General features: G+C 36.9%; 1 protein-coding gene across 1 annotated transcript; it reads right to left on the bottom strand.

Moving 5' to 3' along the window:
• Nucleotides 1-748: 748 nt before the first annotated feature.
• On the bottom strand, nucleotides 749-11,226 carry slc26a10 (solute carrier family 26 member 10). The gene is made up of 18 exons (XM_055188965.2): nucleotides 10,312-11,226; nucleotides 9,402-9,512; nucleotides 8,920-9,077; nucleotides 7,755-7,919; nucleotides 7,494-7,646; nucleotides 6,418-6,500; nucleotides 6,156-6,303; nucleotides 5,968-6,081; nucleotides 5,815-5,892; nucleotides 5,644-5,739; nucleotides 5,448-5,554; nucleotides 4,129-4,198; nucleotides 3,782-3,961; nucleotides 2,141-2,195; nucleotides 1,953-2,041; nucleotides 1,814-1,868; nucleotides 1,615-1,721; nucleotides 749-1,527 (listed from the first exon to the last, which is right to left on the bottom strand). The coding sequence occupies exons 1-18, from the start codon at nucleotides 10,574-10,576 to the stop codon at nucleotides 1,492-1,494; spliced, it is 2,070 nt and encodes a 689-aa protein (XP_055044940.2). The 5' UTR covers nucleotides 10,577-11,226; the 3' UTR covers nucleotides 749-1,491.
• Between the last annotated feature and the right edge of the window lie 3,533 nt (nucleotides 11,227-14,759).

Here is a 14,759-nt window from a genome sequence, read left to right as displayed (position 1 = left end):
ATATGAATGAGCTAATTTTCATCTCACCAATTAGTGATCGCTAAGGTTGTGCTTTAAAATGCTACTAAAATAGGATTTAAACAAACCACATATTTTGTGCATCATTATTGCATGCATGCCATTCTAATACACACCTTTGTGAATTGAAATACAGTAATTTGGTGTCAGTTTTGTAGCTAATATTTGACCAGGTCTATAAAATCCAGGCTAAACCATTGATTTAACATTCATTTCAATCTTTGACATTGCCTTTCTCAGTCAATATTAAAGATATCAAAATTATATTTTCATTGTTCTTTATGTATGATGAGTTTACAGTATGCACTGTCAGAAAAAAAGGTACAAAACTGTACATTTTTTGTCGCTGGGGTGGTACCCCAAGGTACTGTTTTGTACCTTTTAGGGGTACATTACTGTTCCTTAAGGATCTATTGTGTACCTTTAAAGGTACAGTTAACTGTTTTGTACCCCTAAAATTTAACTTGTACAAAATTGTTCCTCACGGTACACAATTGGTCCTTAGAGTATAATATTTTACCCCATAAGGTACAACATTTCAATGTGTTTTGTACCCATAAAGGTACAAAAAGGTACCTTTTAGGGTATCACAGCGACAGAAAAAGGAACAACTTTGTACCTTTTTTCTGACAGTGTTTAGAAAACAGTAAAACACAAAAAGATGAGTTGATATTAAATGAAAATACATTTTCTTGTTCTAAGATTTATTCAGCTGATCTGGAAAATGAACTGTCCTGCGGAAAAGAAAACTTTATTTTAAAATAAACAGAAACAAATATACTCTACACATGATACTGCAATGGTTAACAATTAAGTTGAATAATATTGCATAAATAATATAAATAGCCAATGAATTTACAGTTTAATAACGTACAGCATGTGTTTTCTAAAATTGTGTAAAAATAGGCAACATTGTAAGCGTATAACATCCGTTTCCATTACAATACCACTTTATGTCACTCAGTGCACATAGAAAAACAGAAAAAACTTTGTAAACTAAAAGGAGTATTTTTGATACATTGAAAATATTTTCCACCATTCCTGGTTCCTAGTTATCTACAGTTTTGATCAGTTGCAAAATAATTTTTCCACACATTGAGATTCCAGTGCCTGCACCATTGTTAACACTAAATTTAAAGTGTGCGCGTGTGTTTGTCTGTGTGTGTTAACAGAATGGCCACAGCAGTGCAAACTATTATGAAAAGAGTACAAGTAAAAAACAGGCACTGTGTGATTGGAAAACTGTACAATGAATCTCATGGCATGTACTGTAACAGCAGGCTTTATATTGCAAATGTAAAGTTTATTTTTAGGATGATTAAACATCGCAGAGGGCCCTGACATGCATCCTGAAGGTACATAAAAGATGTTGAGTCTGAATAAGCAAATAAGGTTTATGTATTGAATGACTTTAAGCTCCACTGGTCCTGCTTTATCCATAAGTACTTGAATGTCTTTGGTTGTGTAAGATACTCAAACCCAAACTGTTGCATTGTCTAGAGGTTTCTCCTGTCAAACAAAAAGATGAAATGTCAACGAAAAGATTTTTCGACAAATAGACTATAAGAGTGTTATGGAGAAGCCCTTGCATCATACCCGCTGCTGCTGTATGTAGACTACTGCATCATGGATCGTAACGAAAATATGCTGAGGATTAATGTAGTTCATAAGCCCACTGGATGTCAAAATCTTCAGTACACTCTCTACAGAAAATAAAATATAACAGTAAGATCATTATTCATTTAGTATATTCACTACCTTTGTTTTATTCTTTACAAAGAATGTAAAACTTTACCATTGCAGTTGGAAAGGTATATCCGTACCCCAATCTTCTGACACTCCATGCACATCTGTGACAAAATGTGTGTATTGATTGTACAAATACTCTATGACTTGCATAATAACACTGATGAAAAGAAGACTTTGGGGCTCACCTGTATGAACAATCGAGCACCAGCAACATCCACAAAAATGACACTACTGCAGTCGATTAACACAGCCTGGACTTCTCCATCAGCCATCTCTACAGTAATGTCAAAAATTAATAGAAAAAAAAAAAGGAAATATCAATGCTCTTTCTTTCCTCATTTGAGATAGCACACAGAAACAATAGAATGCTCACCTGATCTGAATAAGTCATTTTTTGAAGAAAATGAACTGTCTGCAACTTCTTGTTCCTTGTAAAACAATGAAGTTATCCAGTAAGAGATATGCTTTTCAAAATACAAAGTATACAGTGAATCACGATATTAATCGTGATTAATCACATACAAAATTAAAGTTTGTGTTTGCATAGTATATGTGGGTGTGTACTGTGTGTATATATTATGCATATATAAATACACACATACATCACATGGCAGTTGCGTCAATGCATTTAGGGGTGTGGTCCTGGTCAAGACAATCTCCTGAACTACAAACTGAATGTCAGAATGGGAAAGAAAGGTGATTTAAGCAATTTTAAGCGTGGCATGGTAGTTGGTGCCAGACGGGCCGGGTGAGTATTTTACAATCTGCTCAGTTACTGGGATTTTCACGCACAACCATTTCTAGGGTTTACAAAGAATGATGTGAAAATGGAAAAACATCCAGTATGTGGCAGTCCTGTGGGCGAAAATGCCTTGTTGATGCTAGAGGTCAGAGGAGAATGGACTGATTTAAGCTGATAGAAGAGCAACTTTGACTGAAATAACCACTCGTTACAACCGAGGTATGCAGCAAAGCATTTGTGAAGCCACAACACGCACAACCTTGAGGCGGATGGGATACAACAGCAGACGACACCACCGGGTACCACTCATCTCCACTACAAATAGGAAAAAGAGGCTACAATTTGCACGAGCTCACCAAAATTGAACAGTTGAAGACTGGAAAAATGTTGCCTGCTCTGATGAGTCTCGATTTCTGTTGGGACATTCAGATGGTAGAGTCAGAATTTGGCGTAAACAGAATGAGAACATGGATCCATCATGCCTTGTTACAACTGTGCAGGCTGGTGGTGGTGGTTGTGTAAGAGGTGGTTGTGTTGGTGTGGGAGATGTTTTCTTGGCACACTTTAGGCCAATTGGACATTGTTTAAATGCCACGGCCAACCTGAGCATTGTTTCTGACCATGTCCATCTTTTTATGACCACCATGTACCCATCCTCTGATGGCTACTTCCAGCAGGATAATGCACCATCATGTCACAAAGCTTGAATCATTTCAAATTGGTTTCTTGGACATGAAAATGAGTTCACTGTACTAAAATGGCCCCCACAGTCACCAGATCTCAACCCAATAGAGCATCTTTGGGATGTGGTGGAACGGGAGCTTCGTGCCGTGGATGTGCATCCCACAAATCTCCATCAACTGCAAGATGCTATCCTATCAATACGGGCCAACATTTCTAAAGAATGCTTTCAGCACCTTGTTGGATCAATGCCACTGTTTTATTTACACACATTGCACACACACACAAAATTATTTTGCATGCGATTAATCGCAATTAATCTTTTGACAGCCCTAATAAACACAAAATATGAAAAAGTTATCTAGGATCCTCATCGATACTGGTCTCTAAATTCAATTGGTCAAGCAGCAATGTTTTTATAACTAAGTCTTAAAGCTCCCACCTCATTATGACTTTCATTGTTAATAAATTTCTTTGTTAACATAATGGTAGAGGTTTCATGTTAAATAAATGAATAAATAATAGAAAAGATACAACTTAAAAACCTTTAATGATAGTCACACATATTGATGAATTGAATAATCCTCTTACTACAGTGCTGACGGCCTCTCTCTCTCTTTTCTCTATGGCTTTCATGGCTTTCTCTCGTCTCCGTATCCTCTCAGGGGTGAGGCCCAGAATCTCAGTAATATCTGCCTTGAAAAAGCTACGATTCCCATAGTAGATGGGCCCGTTGTAGGTCAAGATCTTCAAACCCGGGACTTCATAGCACTACAGTACAGAAACATGCAGCAAAGGTCAAATTATATCATGGCACACAAATGAAATCAAACAATATCAAGACAATCCATCACAATAAAAGCATTTGTTTTGTAATATTTAACAGTTCAACAAGGGCACCGACATAATCCAATAAAAGGAAATGATGGCTGACTCACTTTATTGTGGTTGTGAATAGATCTGTAGATCTCTGTGTTGGCAGCTCTGCCCAGTACAGAGCAGTTGGCCCTGAAAAGATAAAGTTTATTATGAGTACAATGATACTCAACTTTATCTCCCCTTAACTTAAATGTGAATTACATATTGGCCAGAAGGGGAAGGTTGTTTTGCAATATGAGGGTCTGTAAGGGATACTGTTTTAATACATAGAGCTTTAAAATGCATAATTATAGGATGTAGTAAACAGATAAATGCACACATCTAATTAGATAGTTTCAATCTTAATTATAATATGAACTCAATATCATGTTTCACTGGGGCTGCTCTAGTTGGATTGTTAATATCTCTATTTCTGTAGTCAAAATAATAAAATAGATTGAGTTGAGTAATTACACTGATCCAGATTAAAGGACAAGTTCGGTATTTTACACTTAAAGCCCTGTTTTTAGATTGTTTATGATGAAATAGAACGGTTTTGACTGAAATTTCGACATATGTGGCTGCCCCGAGAATTGTGTTGGGTGTTTGGGTGTTGTACACCTCCCACCTTTACAATGAGTTTAATGGTGCACTGGAATAATCCTTTTTAAAATGCATTAAACTTTCGTTTACAAAGACGTGAAACTCACCGAGTGGTCGGGGGTGTTCACTGGTATGCTCACACAAGAATCGCTGCAAAATACGCATTCCAACAGGTTTTATCGTAGTTTTTGCCAACTCCATTGACTTGTATTAGATGGGCTGTGAGGTACGGTATTACTCCGTGAACTTTGTTTCTATTCTTGCAATTGGCAATGGCGGATTAGCGCCACCAACTGGGCTGGAGTGTCTATTATTCAAGCTCTAAGCGGAAGAATGTACGGGTGTGAGGCGTTTGGAAAAATAGGTCCACAAGTTAACAACGAATGCTAAAACAGCTGTTGGAGGGCGTCTTTTGCGGCGATTTTTGTGTGAGCGTGCCGGTGGACACCCCTGACCACTCGGTGGGTTTCACGTCTTTGTAAACAAAAGTTTAATGCATTTTAGGAAGGATTGTTCCAGTGCACCATTTAACCCATTGTAGAGGTGTGAGGTGAAACACAAACACCCGAAAATTCTCAGGGCAGCCGCATATGTCGAAATTTCAGTCAAAACTGTTCTATTTCACCATAAACAATCTGAAAACAGGGCTTTAAGTGTAAAATACCGAACTTGTCCTTTAATCAGTAATGGAAAATGTTTTGTAAAAGTTGCATGTCCACAGGTAAAAATGTAGAAAAAATGTAATTTATAAGCTATCTAGTGATTGTTTTGTAATAAGATCATATCATAACAATACCTCTGTGTACGACAGATAACGGACATCATTGAGAATATGACTCCAATGGCCAAACCCATGTCTACATTTAGCACAACTACCGACGTCCAGGTCACAAGCCATACCATCTGATTGAAGAAAGAATACAGTAAACACTGTAACACAAAATAATTGAGAAATGAAGGATAATTGGAAAACACGGATGGAAAAAACATACAAAATCAATTCTGCTCATTCTCCAAAGGTCTGGTAGGTCTTGAAAGAGCAAAAACATCTGTCTCAGACTGGTCACGTTTATACAAGCAAGCACTGCCTGTGTGAAGAAAAGGAAAGATAGTAACGTCCCAGATCTTTCCTTAAAAAACACAATCCTTGGTGTAACTCTTACCTTGGGTAAAAAGTAGAAGAGAGGGCCTATCAGCAGAAGTACAATAAGAACGATCAGACTTGTGAACAGTCCAGCAAGCTATACAAAAACATACAAAATTAACACCTTAGCTTGGTCTATGCATAAAATTTTAGGTTTTTCTTTGCAAAGCACCTGTGTGAAACCTCCAGCGCTCTCCAGGATGTTGGTGGTGGCCAGTGTAGCTGAACTGGGGAAGCAGGTGAAGAGAGATGACACGGTGTTGGAGATTCCATGTGCTAGAAGCTCCTAAAACAAAACAAATGTTTGATTGGGAAATATTTTTGAGTTTCTTAATATCAAACTATATATAACCACAGTACCTGATTTGGATCAATGGAGTATCCGTGTTTATCAGCATAAATCATGGCTAGAGATACAGACACAGCGTAACCAACAAGGGTGATAGCAACTGTGTCACCTGCTATTTCTGGAATCGTCTCCAGTGAAGGCACTTGTGGTGTAGGGAACCTAAAACACAATAGTTGGCTTTCAGTTATTATTAATTATAATCACCATTATTATGCCTTTTGGCAAGAACCTTATTCATTTGCCTAATATCATTTATGTTTTTAGATGCATTACCCTGCTGGAATATGTCCAACAATCTGTATGTTGTATCTGGAATCCAGAGAGGAGGCGTATGTAACTCCTGTTGCAATTATTACCTGCAGGAGCCACGAGAGGAACCATAAAACATTTTTATTTGCCAAGCTAAGAAAATATATAGTGCAAACAGCAACACACAATAAGGTCATGAAACATTTTGATAAAAAGTAAATTCAAAGTATTTTAAAATAAGAAGCATACAGTTACAAACATCTCTTCATGTAGTATTTTGCACATGATTTCCAATGACATCATACAATCAATTTTGTTGTTTTTTCCACATTTAAGGGGAAATTTTCATTACGGCAATGTGTCCATGACTGGATTTGGGTTCTTTGACATGGAAATATTTATAATAAAAAAATCTAAAAAATAAAAAGCTTCAGTGCATGTTATACTATAAACATTTACAGTAAAGAAACATGTGGTATTTGGTGATCATTGGTAAATGTAGTGACAATAATAAGAAATATAAATGTGTCCAAGACCAATTTTCTCATCCTCCGCAACAATTTTTAATCATTGTTTAAGCCCTCAATTAAGTAACATTTTCTAAAAAAAATTGTTGGAAGAGACATCATTGACTGTGACACTCAAGATGGCTACCACCAGTTCTTATTATTTCTCTCCAGATAAAAGTTGAAATTTTGTTTGTCATAGTACCTAGACAACTTTTTAATTCTCATTACCGAAATTGTAAATGCATATATTTAATGTATTGTCATGTTGCGGTAATGATAATTTTTGATAATGATAATCTAAAAAACGTAAATAATTCTATAGGAAATATTTTTAAATCCTCTAAAAATAATGGTTATAGTAAGTTCAGACCTTAATCTTATATGTGCAAAAAAATTGGCTTTAGGGGATTTAAAAAAAAATCTGATGCTGGACACCTTCTAAGTCTGTATTTCGTGAGAATCACCCAATAGGGTTAATGGAGCTGTCCTTATACTGTACTAATTGTAAATGGCAAAAACTTAGCATATTGATGTCCAAGGCATACAATGTCTATACACCTTCTTAACCGTTTTAAAGAAATGAATACTTACAGTGATGATCTCCACTGGGATGGGAGTACGAAGGCGTTCACGAAACCGTGAATTTACCTCCTTTACTGGTACCAGTATGGCCAAGCAGAGCAGAGAGATCACCAGTTCAGCCACATTGGTGTGAGGCAAGTTCTCCATAACTGAACCCAGAGTCTGTGGGTTTAAAGGAAATTGTATTTGTTTATATTCAGTTTTCTTACTGGCACTCATACAATTAAACCAGATAAGACTACAGTCTGTTTAAATGATGTTGTTTCAGACCTTAAAAAGAGAGAAGGCACCCGTGTATCGAGGTAGCCGTAATCCCAGCATGCTTTGCAGCTGTGAGACGGTCACATGGAAAGCGGCTGCACTTGTAAATGCCTTTACAATCGGTTCTGAGAGGTACGTTGAAAGGAAACCTAACTGAAGTCCACACATGCAGAGCTGTGGACAGGAGATATGAAAACAATAACGCTAGTGATTTTCACAGAGGTCTAATGTTTCCCACAGAAAGTATTTGCTTAGATCAGGGGTTTGAAACTAAGATAGTTTTTAATACCCAGCGGCGGCTCGTGACTCTTCCTAGGGGCACAAATTCAAAATATGTGTTCGGAGTGTCATGTGTGTTGCTCGTGTTTTCAAAATATGTGTTTGTGGCTTCATGTGAACCATGTGCATCACGTGTTTTGTCAAAATAAGTGCCTGCTGCACACGTGTCAAAACCATTTAAGACACTCCCTTAACAGTAAACTTTGATTAGGCATGAGATTATGCAAGTATCTGGCAAACGCAAGCGTCTCTTTTATCATAAACCCTTTAGACACGTCTGCAGCAGGCACTTATTTTGACAGGACACGTGATGCGGATGCGCCGAACACATATTTTGAAATTACGAGCCACATACATGACGGGCTACATACATGTTGTGACGAACTTCGCATTGTGCGCCCTCGAATAAAGAAGTCACTGGTCGCCACTGCAAGGATGTCCAAATAGTATGATACCCATAAACACCAATACTGTGTATTTTAATGCGTACACCCATACATTTAATACAGCTTAAAAGTAACAGGACAACTTGTTCCAACATAGCTGGTGTTTATTTTCTAATCATTAAATTATATTATATTTTACAGATTATTGCAATATTAGCCAATTATGAAAACAGCTTACATTGTATTAAGCAAACTATGTGTCTTTTTCACAAATTATACAATATTGAGAAACATTTTACACTTAAATTGTAGTGCGCAAAAACATTTTTTTTTTTTTTTGAGGAAGAGTTCCCCAAAAAGATATAACATGTTTGCAAATTACTGTACTGTACTGTACTGTATTAGTTTAATGAATCCCCTAGTGCCCCCTTGTGGCACCAATTTGTAACCGCTGGCTTAAATCAAGCAGATGCTGTGTGTTTTAGGTTGGTGGTGGGTATCTCTCTTACCATCATTATCCCTGAGAGAAACGCCACAGCTGAAGCCACACCAATTCTCTGGGCTTCAAACTCTGCCGCCTCTGGGCTACTGGAGTTTAGGGCGAGTGGACTGGGAACCAGTTGCTCCACAACAGAGCCCGTCATTAAACTCACTACGGCAAAGGTACCTGCAAAAAAATCAATGTGGCTTTTATCCAAAGCGACTCACAGTTACCTAAAATGTATACTTTTTATCAATACGTGTGTTCCCTGGGTCGAACCCATGACCTTTTGCACAACTAATGCTCTACCACTGATCCATAGGAAGACTAAATAATATCAAATAATGAACATTTTATCAGTATAATTGTGAATTGAACCTTGCTGTTGCAGGTCAGGGCTATAGGTACAGTTACAGGTACAGTAGCACTGAAAATACTAAGCACAATAAATGAACAATTCAGTTTTGCCCTACACAAGTAAAGTGAACAATAATCTTTCATATGTTTTACCTGTAGAAACGTGGCGACCGGTGCCGAAGATCATATAAAGAACCACAGGAAAGAAGGACGTGTAAAGGCCATAGACAGGAGCCACTGAGGTCAACAGAGCAAAGGCCATTCCTAAAAAATACAAATATATAAAATACACTGCAGTGCTTATGCCAAAACAATTATCATGGTTTTACTAGCCTACAGTAACCATAACTTTTCAATAAAAACAAAACATTTATTTATTTTTTTGTTATAAATGTTAATACTTTTTATAAATGTTATAAATGCTAAATAATTTCTTAGTGAAACAAAATCATGTTTTGGGTATAGTAAAGTATCACATATTTTTTGGAGAAACTTTTAGAAAATAAACAAATACTGTATTGTAGTATACTTTAGTATTTACTATAGTAAACTATAGTAAATTGTAATATAGTGCAGTATATTATAGTAATTACTAAACTTTGTTAATGTATACTACAGTAAAGTTTCCTGCATAATAACTACAGTGAATTTATAAAGTAGTAAATACTTTAATATACCTTAATTTTTATTAAATACTTTTACAACATTTTATTATAGTAAACACTACAGTATACTTCATGTGAAACCGTTTGCATAGTTTTACTCTAATATAATCGTTAAACTCTTAATTTTTAGCGAGGGGATAGTTATTTTAAGTATGTTTACAGCAAATACAGCACTGTAGTAAAACTTATGGGTCAAATAGTGCATTTAAAAGTTATATAGCCTAGCTAGTATAAGTTATATTTATTGGTTAGTCCATCTAAAATGTTCTTTGTAAGTTGGTTGTCATACCACAATTTGACTTTATTTTATTTAGCATAACACTCTGCCACACTCATCATGACAATCAGTCTCTGCGCGTGATTGCCTCATCGTGACGCAAACATCTTAAAACTGTTACCTTGGGGAATGTGCAGTATTCCAACAGTCAGTCCCGCCACGATATCTCCTAAAATCCATTTCTTGAGCTTGTATTTGGGCAGCCAGTTGCAGACGGGCAGTCTTTTCTTGAGCAGGTGTGCGCAGTTCACCTGCGTGCAGCTGCAGATGTGCGCGAGTCTGTCGCGTAACCGCTGTCTGCCTCTCGACTGCTCTTCTGTACCGTACGCCTGTTTGAATCGATCCTCGGTGTATATGTTTCTGTACACAGCCACCGATGCGCTCATTTCGTCCAAAAATTGTACTGTCCGTCAGAGAGAAAGGTTAGTAAACTTCAGAGTAAAACTCTTTCCAAGTGCCCAACCTCTCATTTATAGTGGGAGTCTCTGGGATTTGACATCAGGAACAATTGAATTTTCCTGTCAAGTGCCAAGGGTCTTTTCTTTTTTTGTAAAGTCAAAGTCAGTCTCTAAAATCAACCTTTTCAATATGGGTCTTTCTAGATAAAGCTCACTTTATGTTGTATGTCTGGCAAGTCCTCAGGGTCCTACTGCTATACAAAACAAACTTGAACATCCAGACTTTGCATTCATTTTAACACATACATCATCAGTCAGACACTCTTCCAGGACTTATCTTCAAAGAGTCTTTCTTAATGGTCACGAGGAGTCAGAGTATGGGAAGTGTACAATGTATAGCTCTGTGTGATATCTGTATGAGGATCAGTATACTATTGTTTACAGGCTGCAGGTGAAACTCAAACCACGACTATTACTCATTATTAGAGGATGTCATTTCCGAGGGGTAGATTTCTCCCGGCCTTTGGTGTCTTCGTGTGCTTTGTGGAACCAAACCTGCCTTATGAAGAGTAATCGAAGATGTTTTCTTTGCATCGATGATCAAACTCCAGCTTGTCTCTGGTGAGTGTGCATTGTCTGTCCACTAACAAGTGCAATTATTTTCTGTCCATTTTTGTTAATTTTTTGGTTCCCCCAAAACCATTTATTCATCAATTAACCATTTCCGAACGACATATTTGAAGTCTTCTGAAATCGTACAACACATTTAATTTTTCACTGTGAAGTGTTTTCTATTGTTCGTTTAAGTATAACGTACGCAGATGAAACTCATTGAAAGATGGGCGAGACTCTAAATTTCAATGTGAACGTGGTGGAGATCACTGCATCGCCAGCTGAGCCAACAAAATCATTTAAACATCTAGACAATGTCGCATGGCCCGAGATTAAAATCTCTGAAAAGTCCAACCCTTAAAACAAAGAGTGATAAAGTATGAAAGAATGATTTGTTTTGGAAATATATCCGTGCTGGGTTGCATGAATGAACTTCTTCCTGACCATGATGTTTGTTGATTCGTGCAAAACACCACGCACCTGCACTGGGTCCGGATGGGCAGATCACTGTCACATCTCAAATTCTTCACACCCTCACTTGTATGGAAAGGCCGGATGGGGTACTGAGGCACAAACATCACAAGTTAGTTATTAAATTTCAGTTCTTAACATAAATTTCATGTTAATTTTTTTGTGTAGTGATTTGGTCTTTTTCAGTTGTGATGTCAGTAACAGTGAATGATGTTAGGGGCACAGGGACTGAAGGATTTATGACGTTTCTGCATGTTTTTTTTTTTACAATTTATCAAAGACTTAAAAAACGCATTTTGTACTGTATTTTCCGGACTATAAGTCACACTTTTTTCAAAGTTTGGCTGGTCCTGTGACTTCTAGTCAGGTGTGATTTATATGTCAAAATTAATTCAACCAAGAGAAAACATTACCGTCTACAGCCGCGAGAGTCCGCTCTGTGCTGCTCCTGTATTTATGTAATTCAATGGATTCAGTGATGTGGAATGACTTTGGGACCTTTCTGAACTTGATTTGGCTTGTTGTGTTAATTTAGCCTATTCAGCCTCCCAGGTATGTTGGATATGCTATTGTGTTCGGTGAATAAATGTTAATATTACGTTAACATGTACGGACACCTATTCAGCCTGCTGTTCTGTGTGCCATTGTTTAGCTGAATAACTTGCCTTTCCAGATTAGATGTCTGTTCTTCGGCTTGGATTTTGTGAAATCATTTTCGAAATAAACACGAAGTATAGTCCAGTGCGATTTTTTTTTTTTTTTTTTTTTTTTTGACTAATGCGACTTATACTCTGGAGTGACTTATTGATACGGTAACTTTTGAAAGGATCTCTTGACAGAAATGCAATAAAATATATCGTAGTTTTCGGACTACAAGCCGCATTATTTCCATAACTAGGCTGGTGCTGCGTCTTACAGGCAGGTGCGCCTTGTAAGTCAGTACAAATTAATTTTGACATTTATGAGGCAAGAGACATTACCGTCTACAGCCGCGAGAGTCTGCTATATGCTGCTCCTGTATTTGTGTAATTCAATGTATTCAGTAATGTGGAGTGACGAGTCTGCGAACGCTAGTTGGCTTGTTCGGTTAACTTAGCCTATTCAACCTTCCAGGGAAGTTCTGTATGCTATGGTTTATCGTTTAAATAACTGATAATATTACTTTAATGTACAGACATCTATTCAGCCTGCTGTTCTGTCTGCTATTGTTTCATTGAATAACTTGCCTTTCCAGATTAAATGTTTGTTCTTCGGCTTGGATTTTGTGAAATAATTTTCTTAATAAATGTGACGTATAGTCCACTGCGACTTATATATGTTATTTCGTCTAAATGACGCATTTTTGAATGATGTGGCTTATACTCCGGTGCGGCTTATAGTCCGGAAAATACGGTACATAACTATAATATCAGTTTTGAACTGTTTTGTTTTTACTACCTTAGATTGAGTCATTTTTATCTACATACACCACGGTGCCCTTACATGGAAGTCACCATTTCGTGCCACCATATTTCTACAGCAACGCATTTTGTCACCGCGTTGTCTCAGATGATGATGATATGTTTGTTCTGTGGAGGCTACCATAGCTTCTCTATGCATTTCGAAACTACAACTAAAAATCTACACAGAGGACCTTCAAAACAAGTTATATATATAATCAAATTATTTTATGGTGAAAAATTATGATGATTGGTGTATCTACCATGTTTTTTAATACCATGTATCTTATCTATTTTACAATTTTCTTAATTTTTTCATTTAATTTGGCAATTCGAACATATATTTTTTAAGTCGGCTAATTCGCCTTAATTCGTACGACCACACTTGTACATTTGTACGATTTGCTTACCCTCCTGATGTTGGAATTGGGGTGGGGTTTTATTATTGTTTTTTAAGATAACTGCACGTTTCTTACAATTCACGTTGTACTACTGTAATTCATATGAATTAGCCTGTGAGATCAGGCTGAAAATTTATATTCTGTAAAGCCACTTTGCAACTAAAATGTATAAAATTAAACTTACTGTGAAAACCAAAAAGTTTTTTTTCTGATGTTGGCTGTCTGCAGTTGCTTATAAAATAAGTGTTAGCTCATAAACCCTAACAAATAGATGATTTCTCTGGTTGAGGGTAACATGGCTAAAGGGCATGAACTTTAATATCAATTATCACATTTTTCTCTTTTACCGATTGTTCCAACAAATTACATAAATATTTTAAATCTGCATTAGCTTTTAATTTCGTAACCTCGATTTTTGTGGCAGTATTGCTAAAGACAAAACATCAGCCTTCACAATGACCTCACTCCTGGGTAATTTCCAAAATGTTAAGTTTATCCATTTTAATTGCGACACATATAGTCATGTTGTTTTGATCCTATTTTCCAAGAATCTCCGCGTCTCTGTAGATTTGCTCTGATATGTGGAATGCTTTGCCCAAGAATGCGGCCATTGTGTTCATTAGCTCAGGAGAATTTATGGACACGCTGATGGCGTGTTGCGTCTGCTGGCTGTTTAAACAAGATATTAATCAGCGGTTAAAGGAACAATGCGTTGAATGGCATGAGGATATGGAATGTTAACCTGTTAAAAACAAGATGAAGCGCATGCAGTCCAAGTACATGACAGATTACAATCAACTCAAACACAAAGACAACACAAACACGATGTGACACTCGAAATCACTTTGGCTGGAGCGTGTATACAATCTAATCTGAATATCAGTCTGCGCTGACTTACTCATATTCGCACAAATCTTCCCTAACAACCCATAGTGACAGCTCAATAATGTCTCCTGTATTTAGTTTGGTTCATTTTTATGAATTCAACACAATTTCTTCAGGAGTCTTCAGTTTGTGTGTATCATGCCCGTCATATGCTGATTTGTATGGTGCTTGTTATGAGAAAGACAAGGTGTACAGTCTTTGTTTCCAAATCATTTTGTGATATAATATCCCCCCAGTTGTCTTAATAATAATTTTATTGCAACAATATTTTGTTAATCTTCATGTCTGCCACATGCTGAGAGTCAGTTGTGTTTCTTAGCTTCACACTGGTTTAGTTTTTTTGGGAGGGTATCATGATCATTT

Source organism: Misgurnus anguillicaudatus, chromosome 13, assembly GCF_027580225.2.
Source record: "Misgurnus anguillicaudatus chromosome 13, ASM2758022v2, whole genome shotgun sequence".
NCBI lineage: Eukaryota > Metazoa > Chordata > Actinopteri > Cypriniformes > Cobitidae > Misgurnus > Misgurnus anguillicaudatus.
The sequence above is the reverse complement of the archived record's forward strand: the minus strand, read 5'-3'. Positions and strand labels throughout refer to the sequence as shown.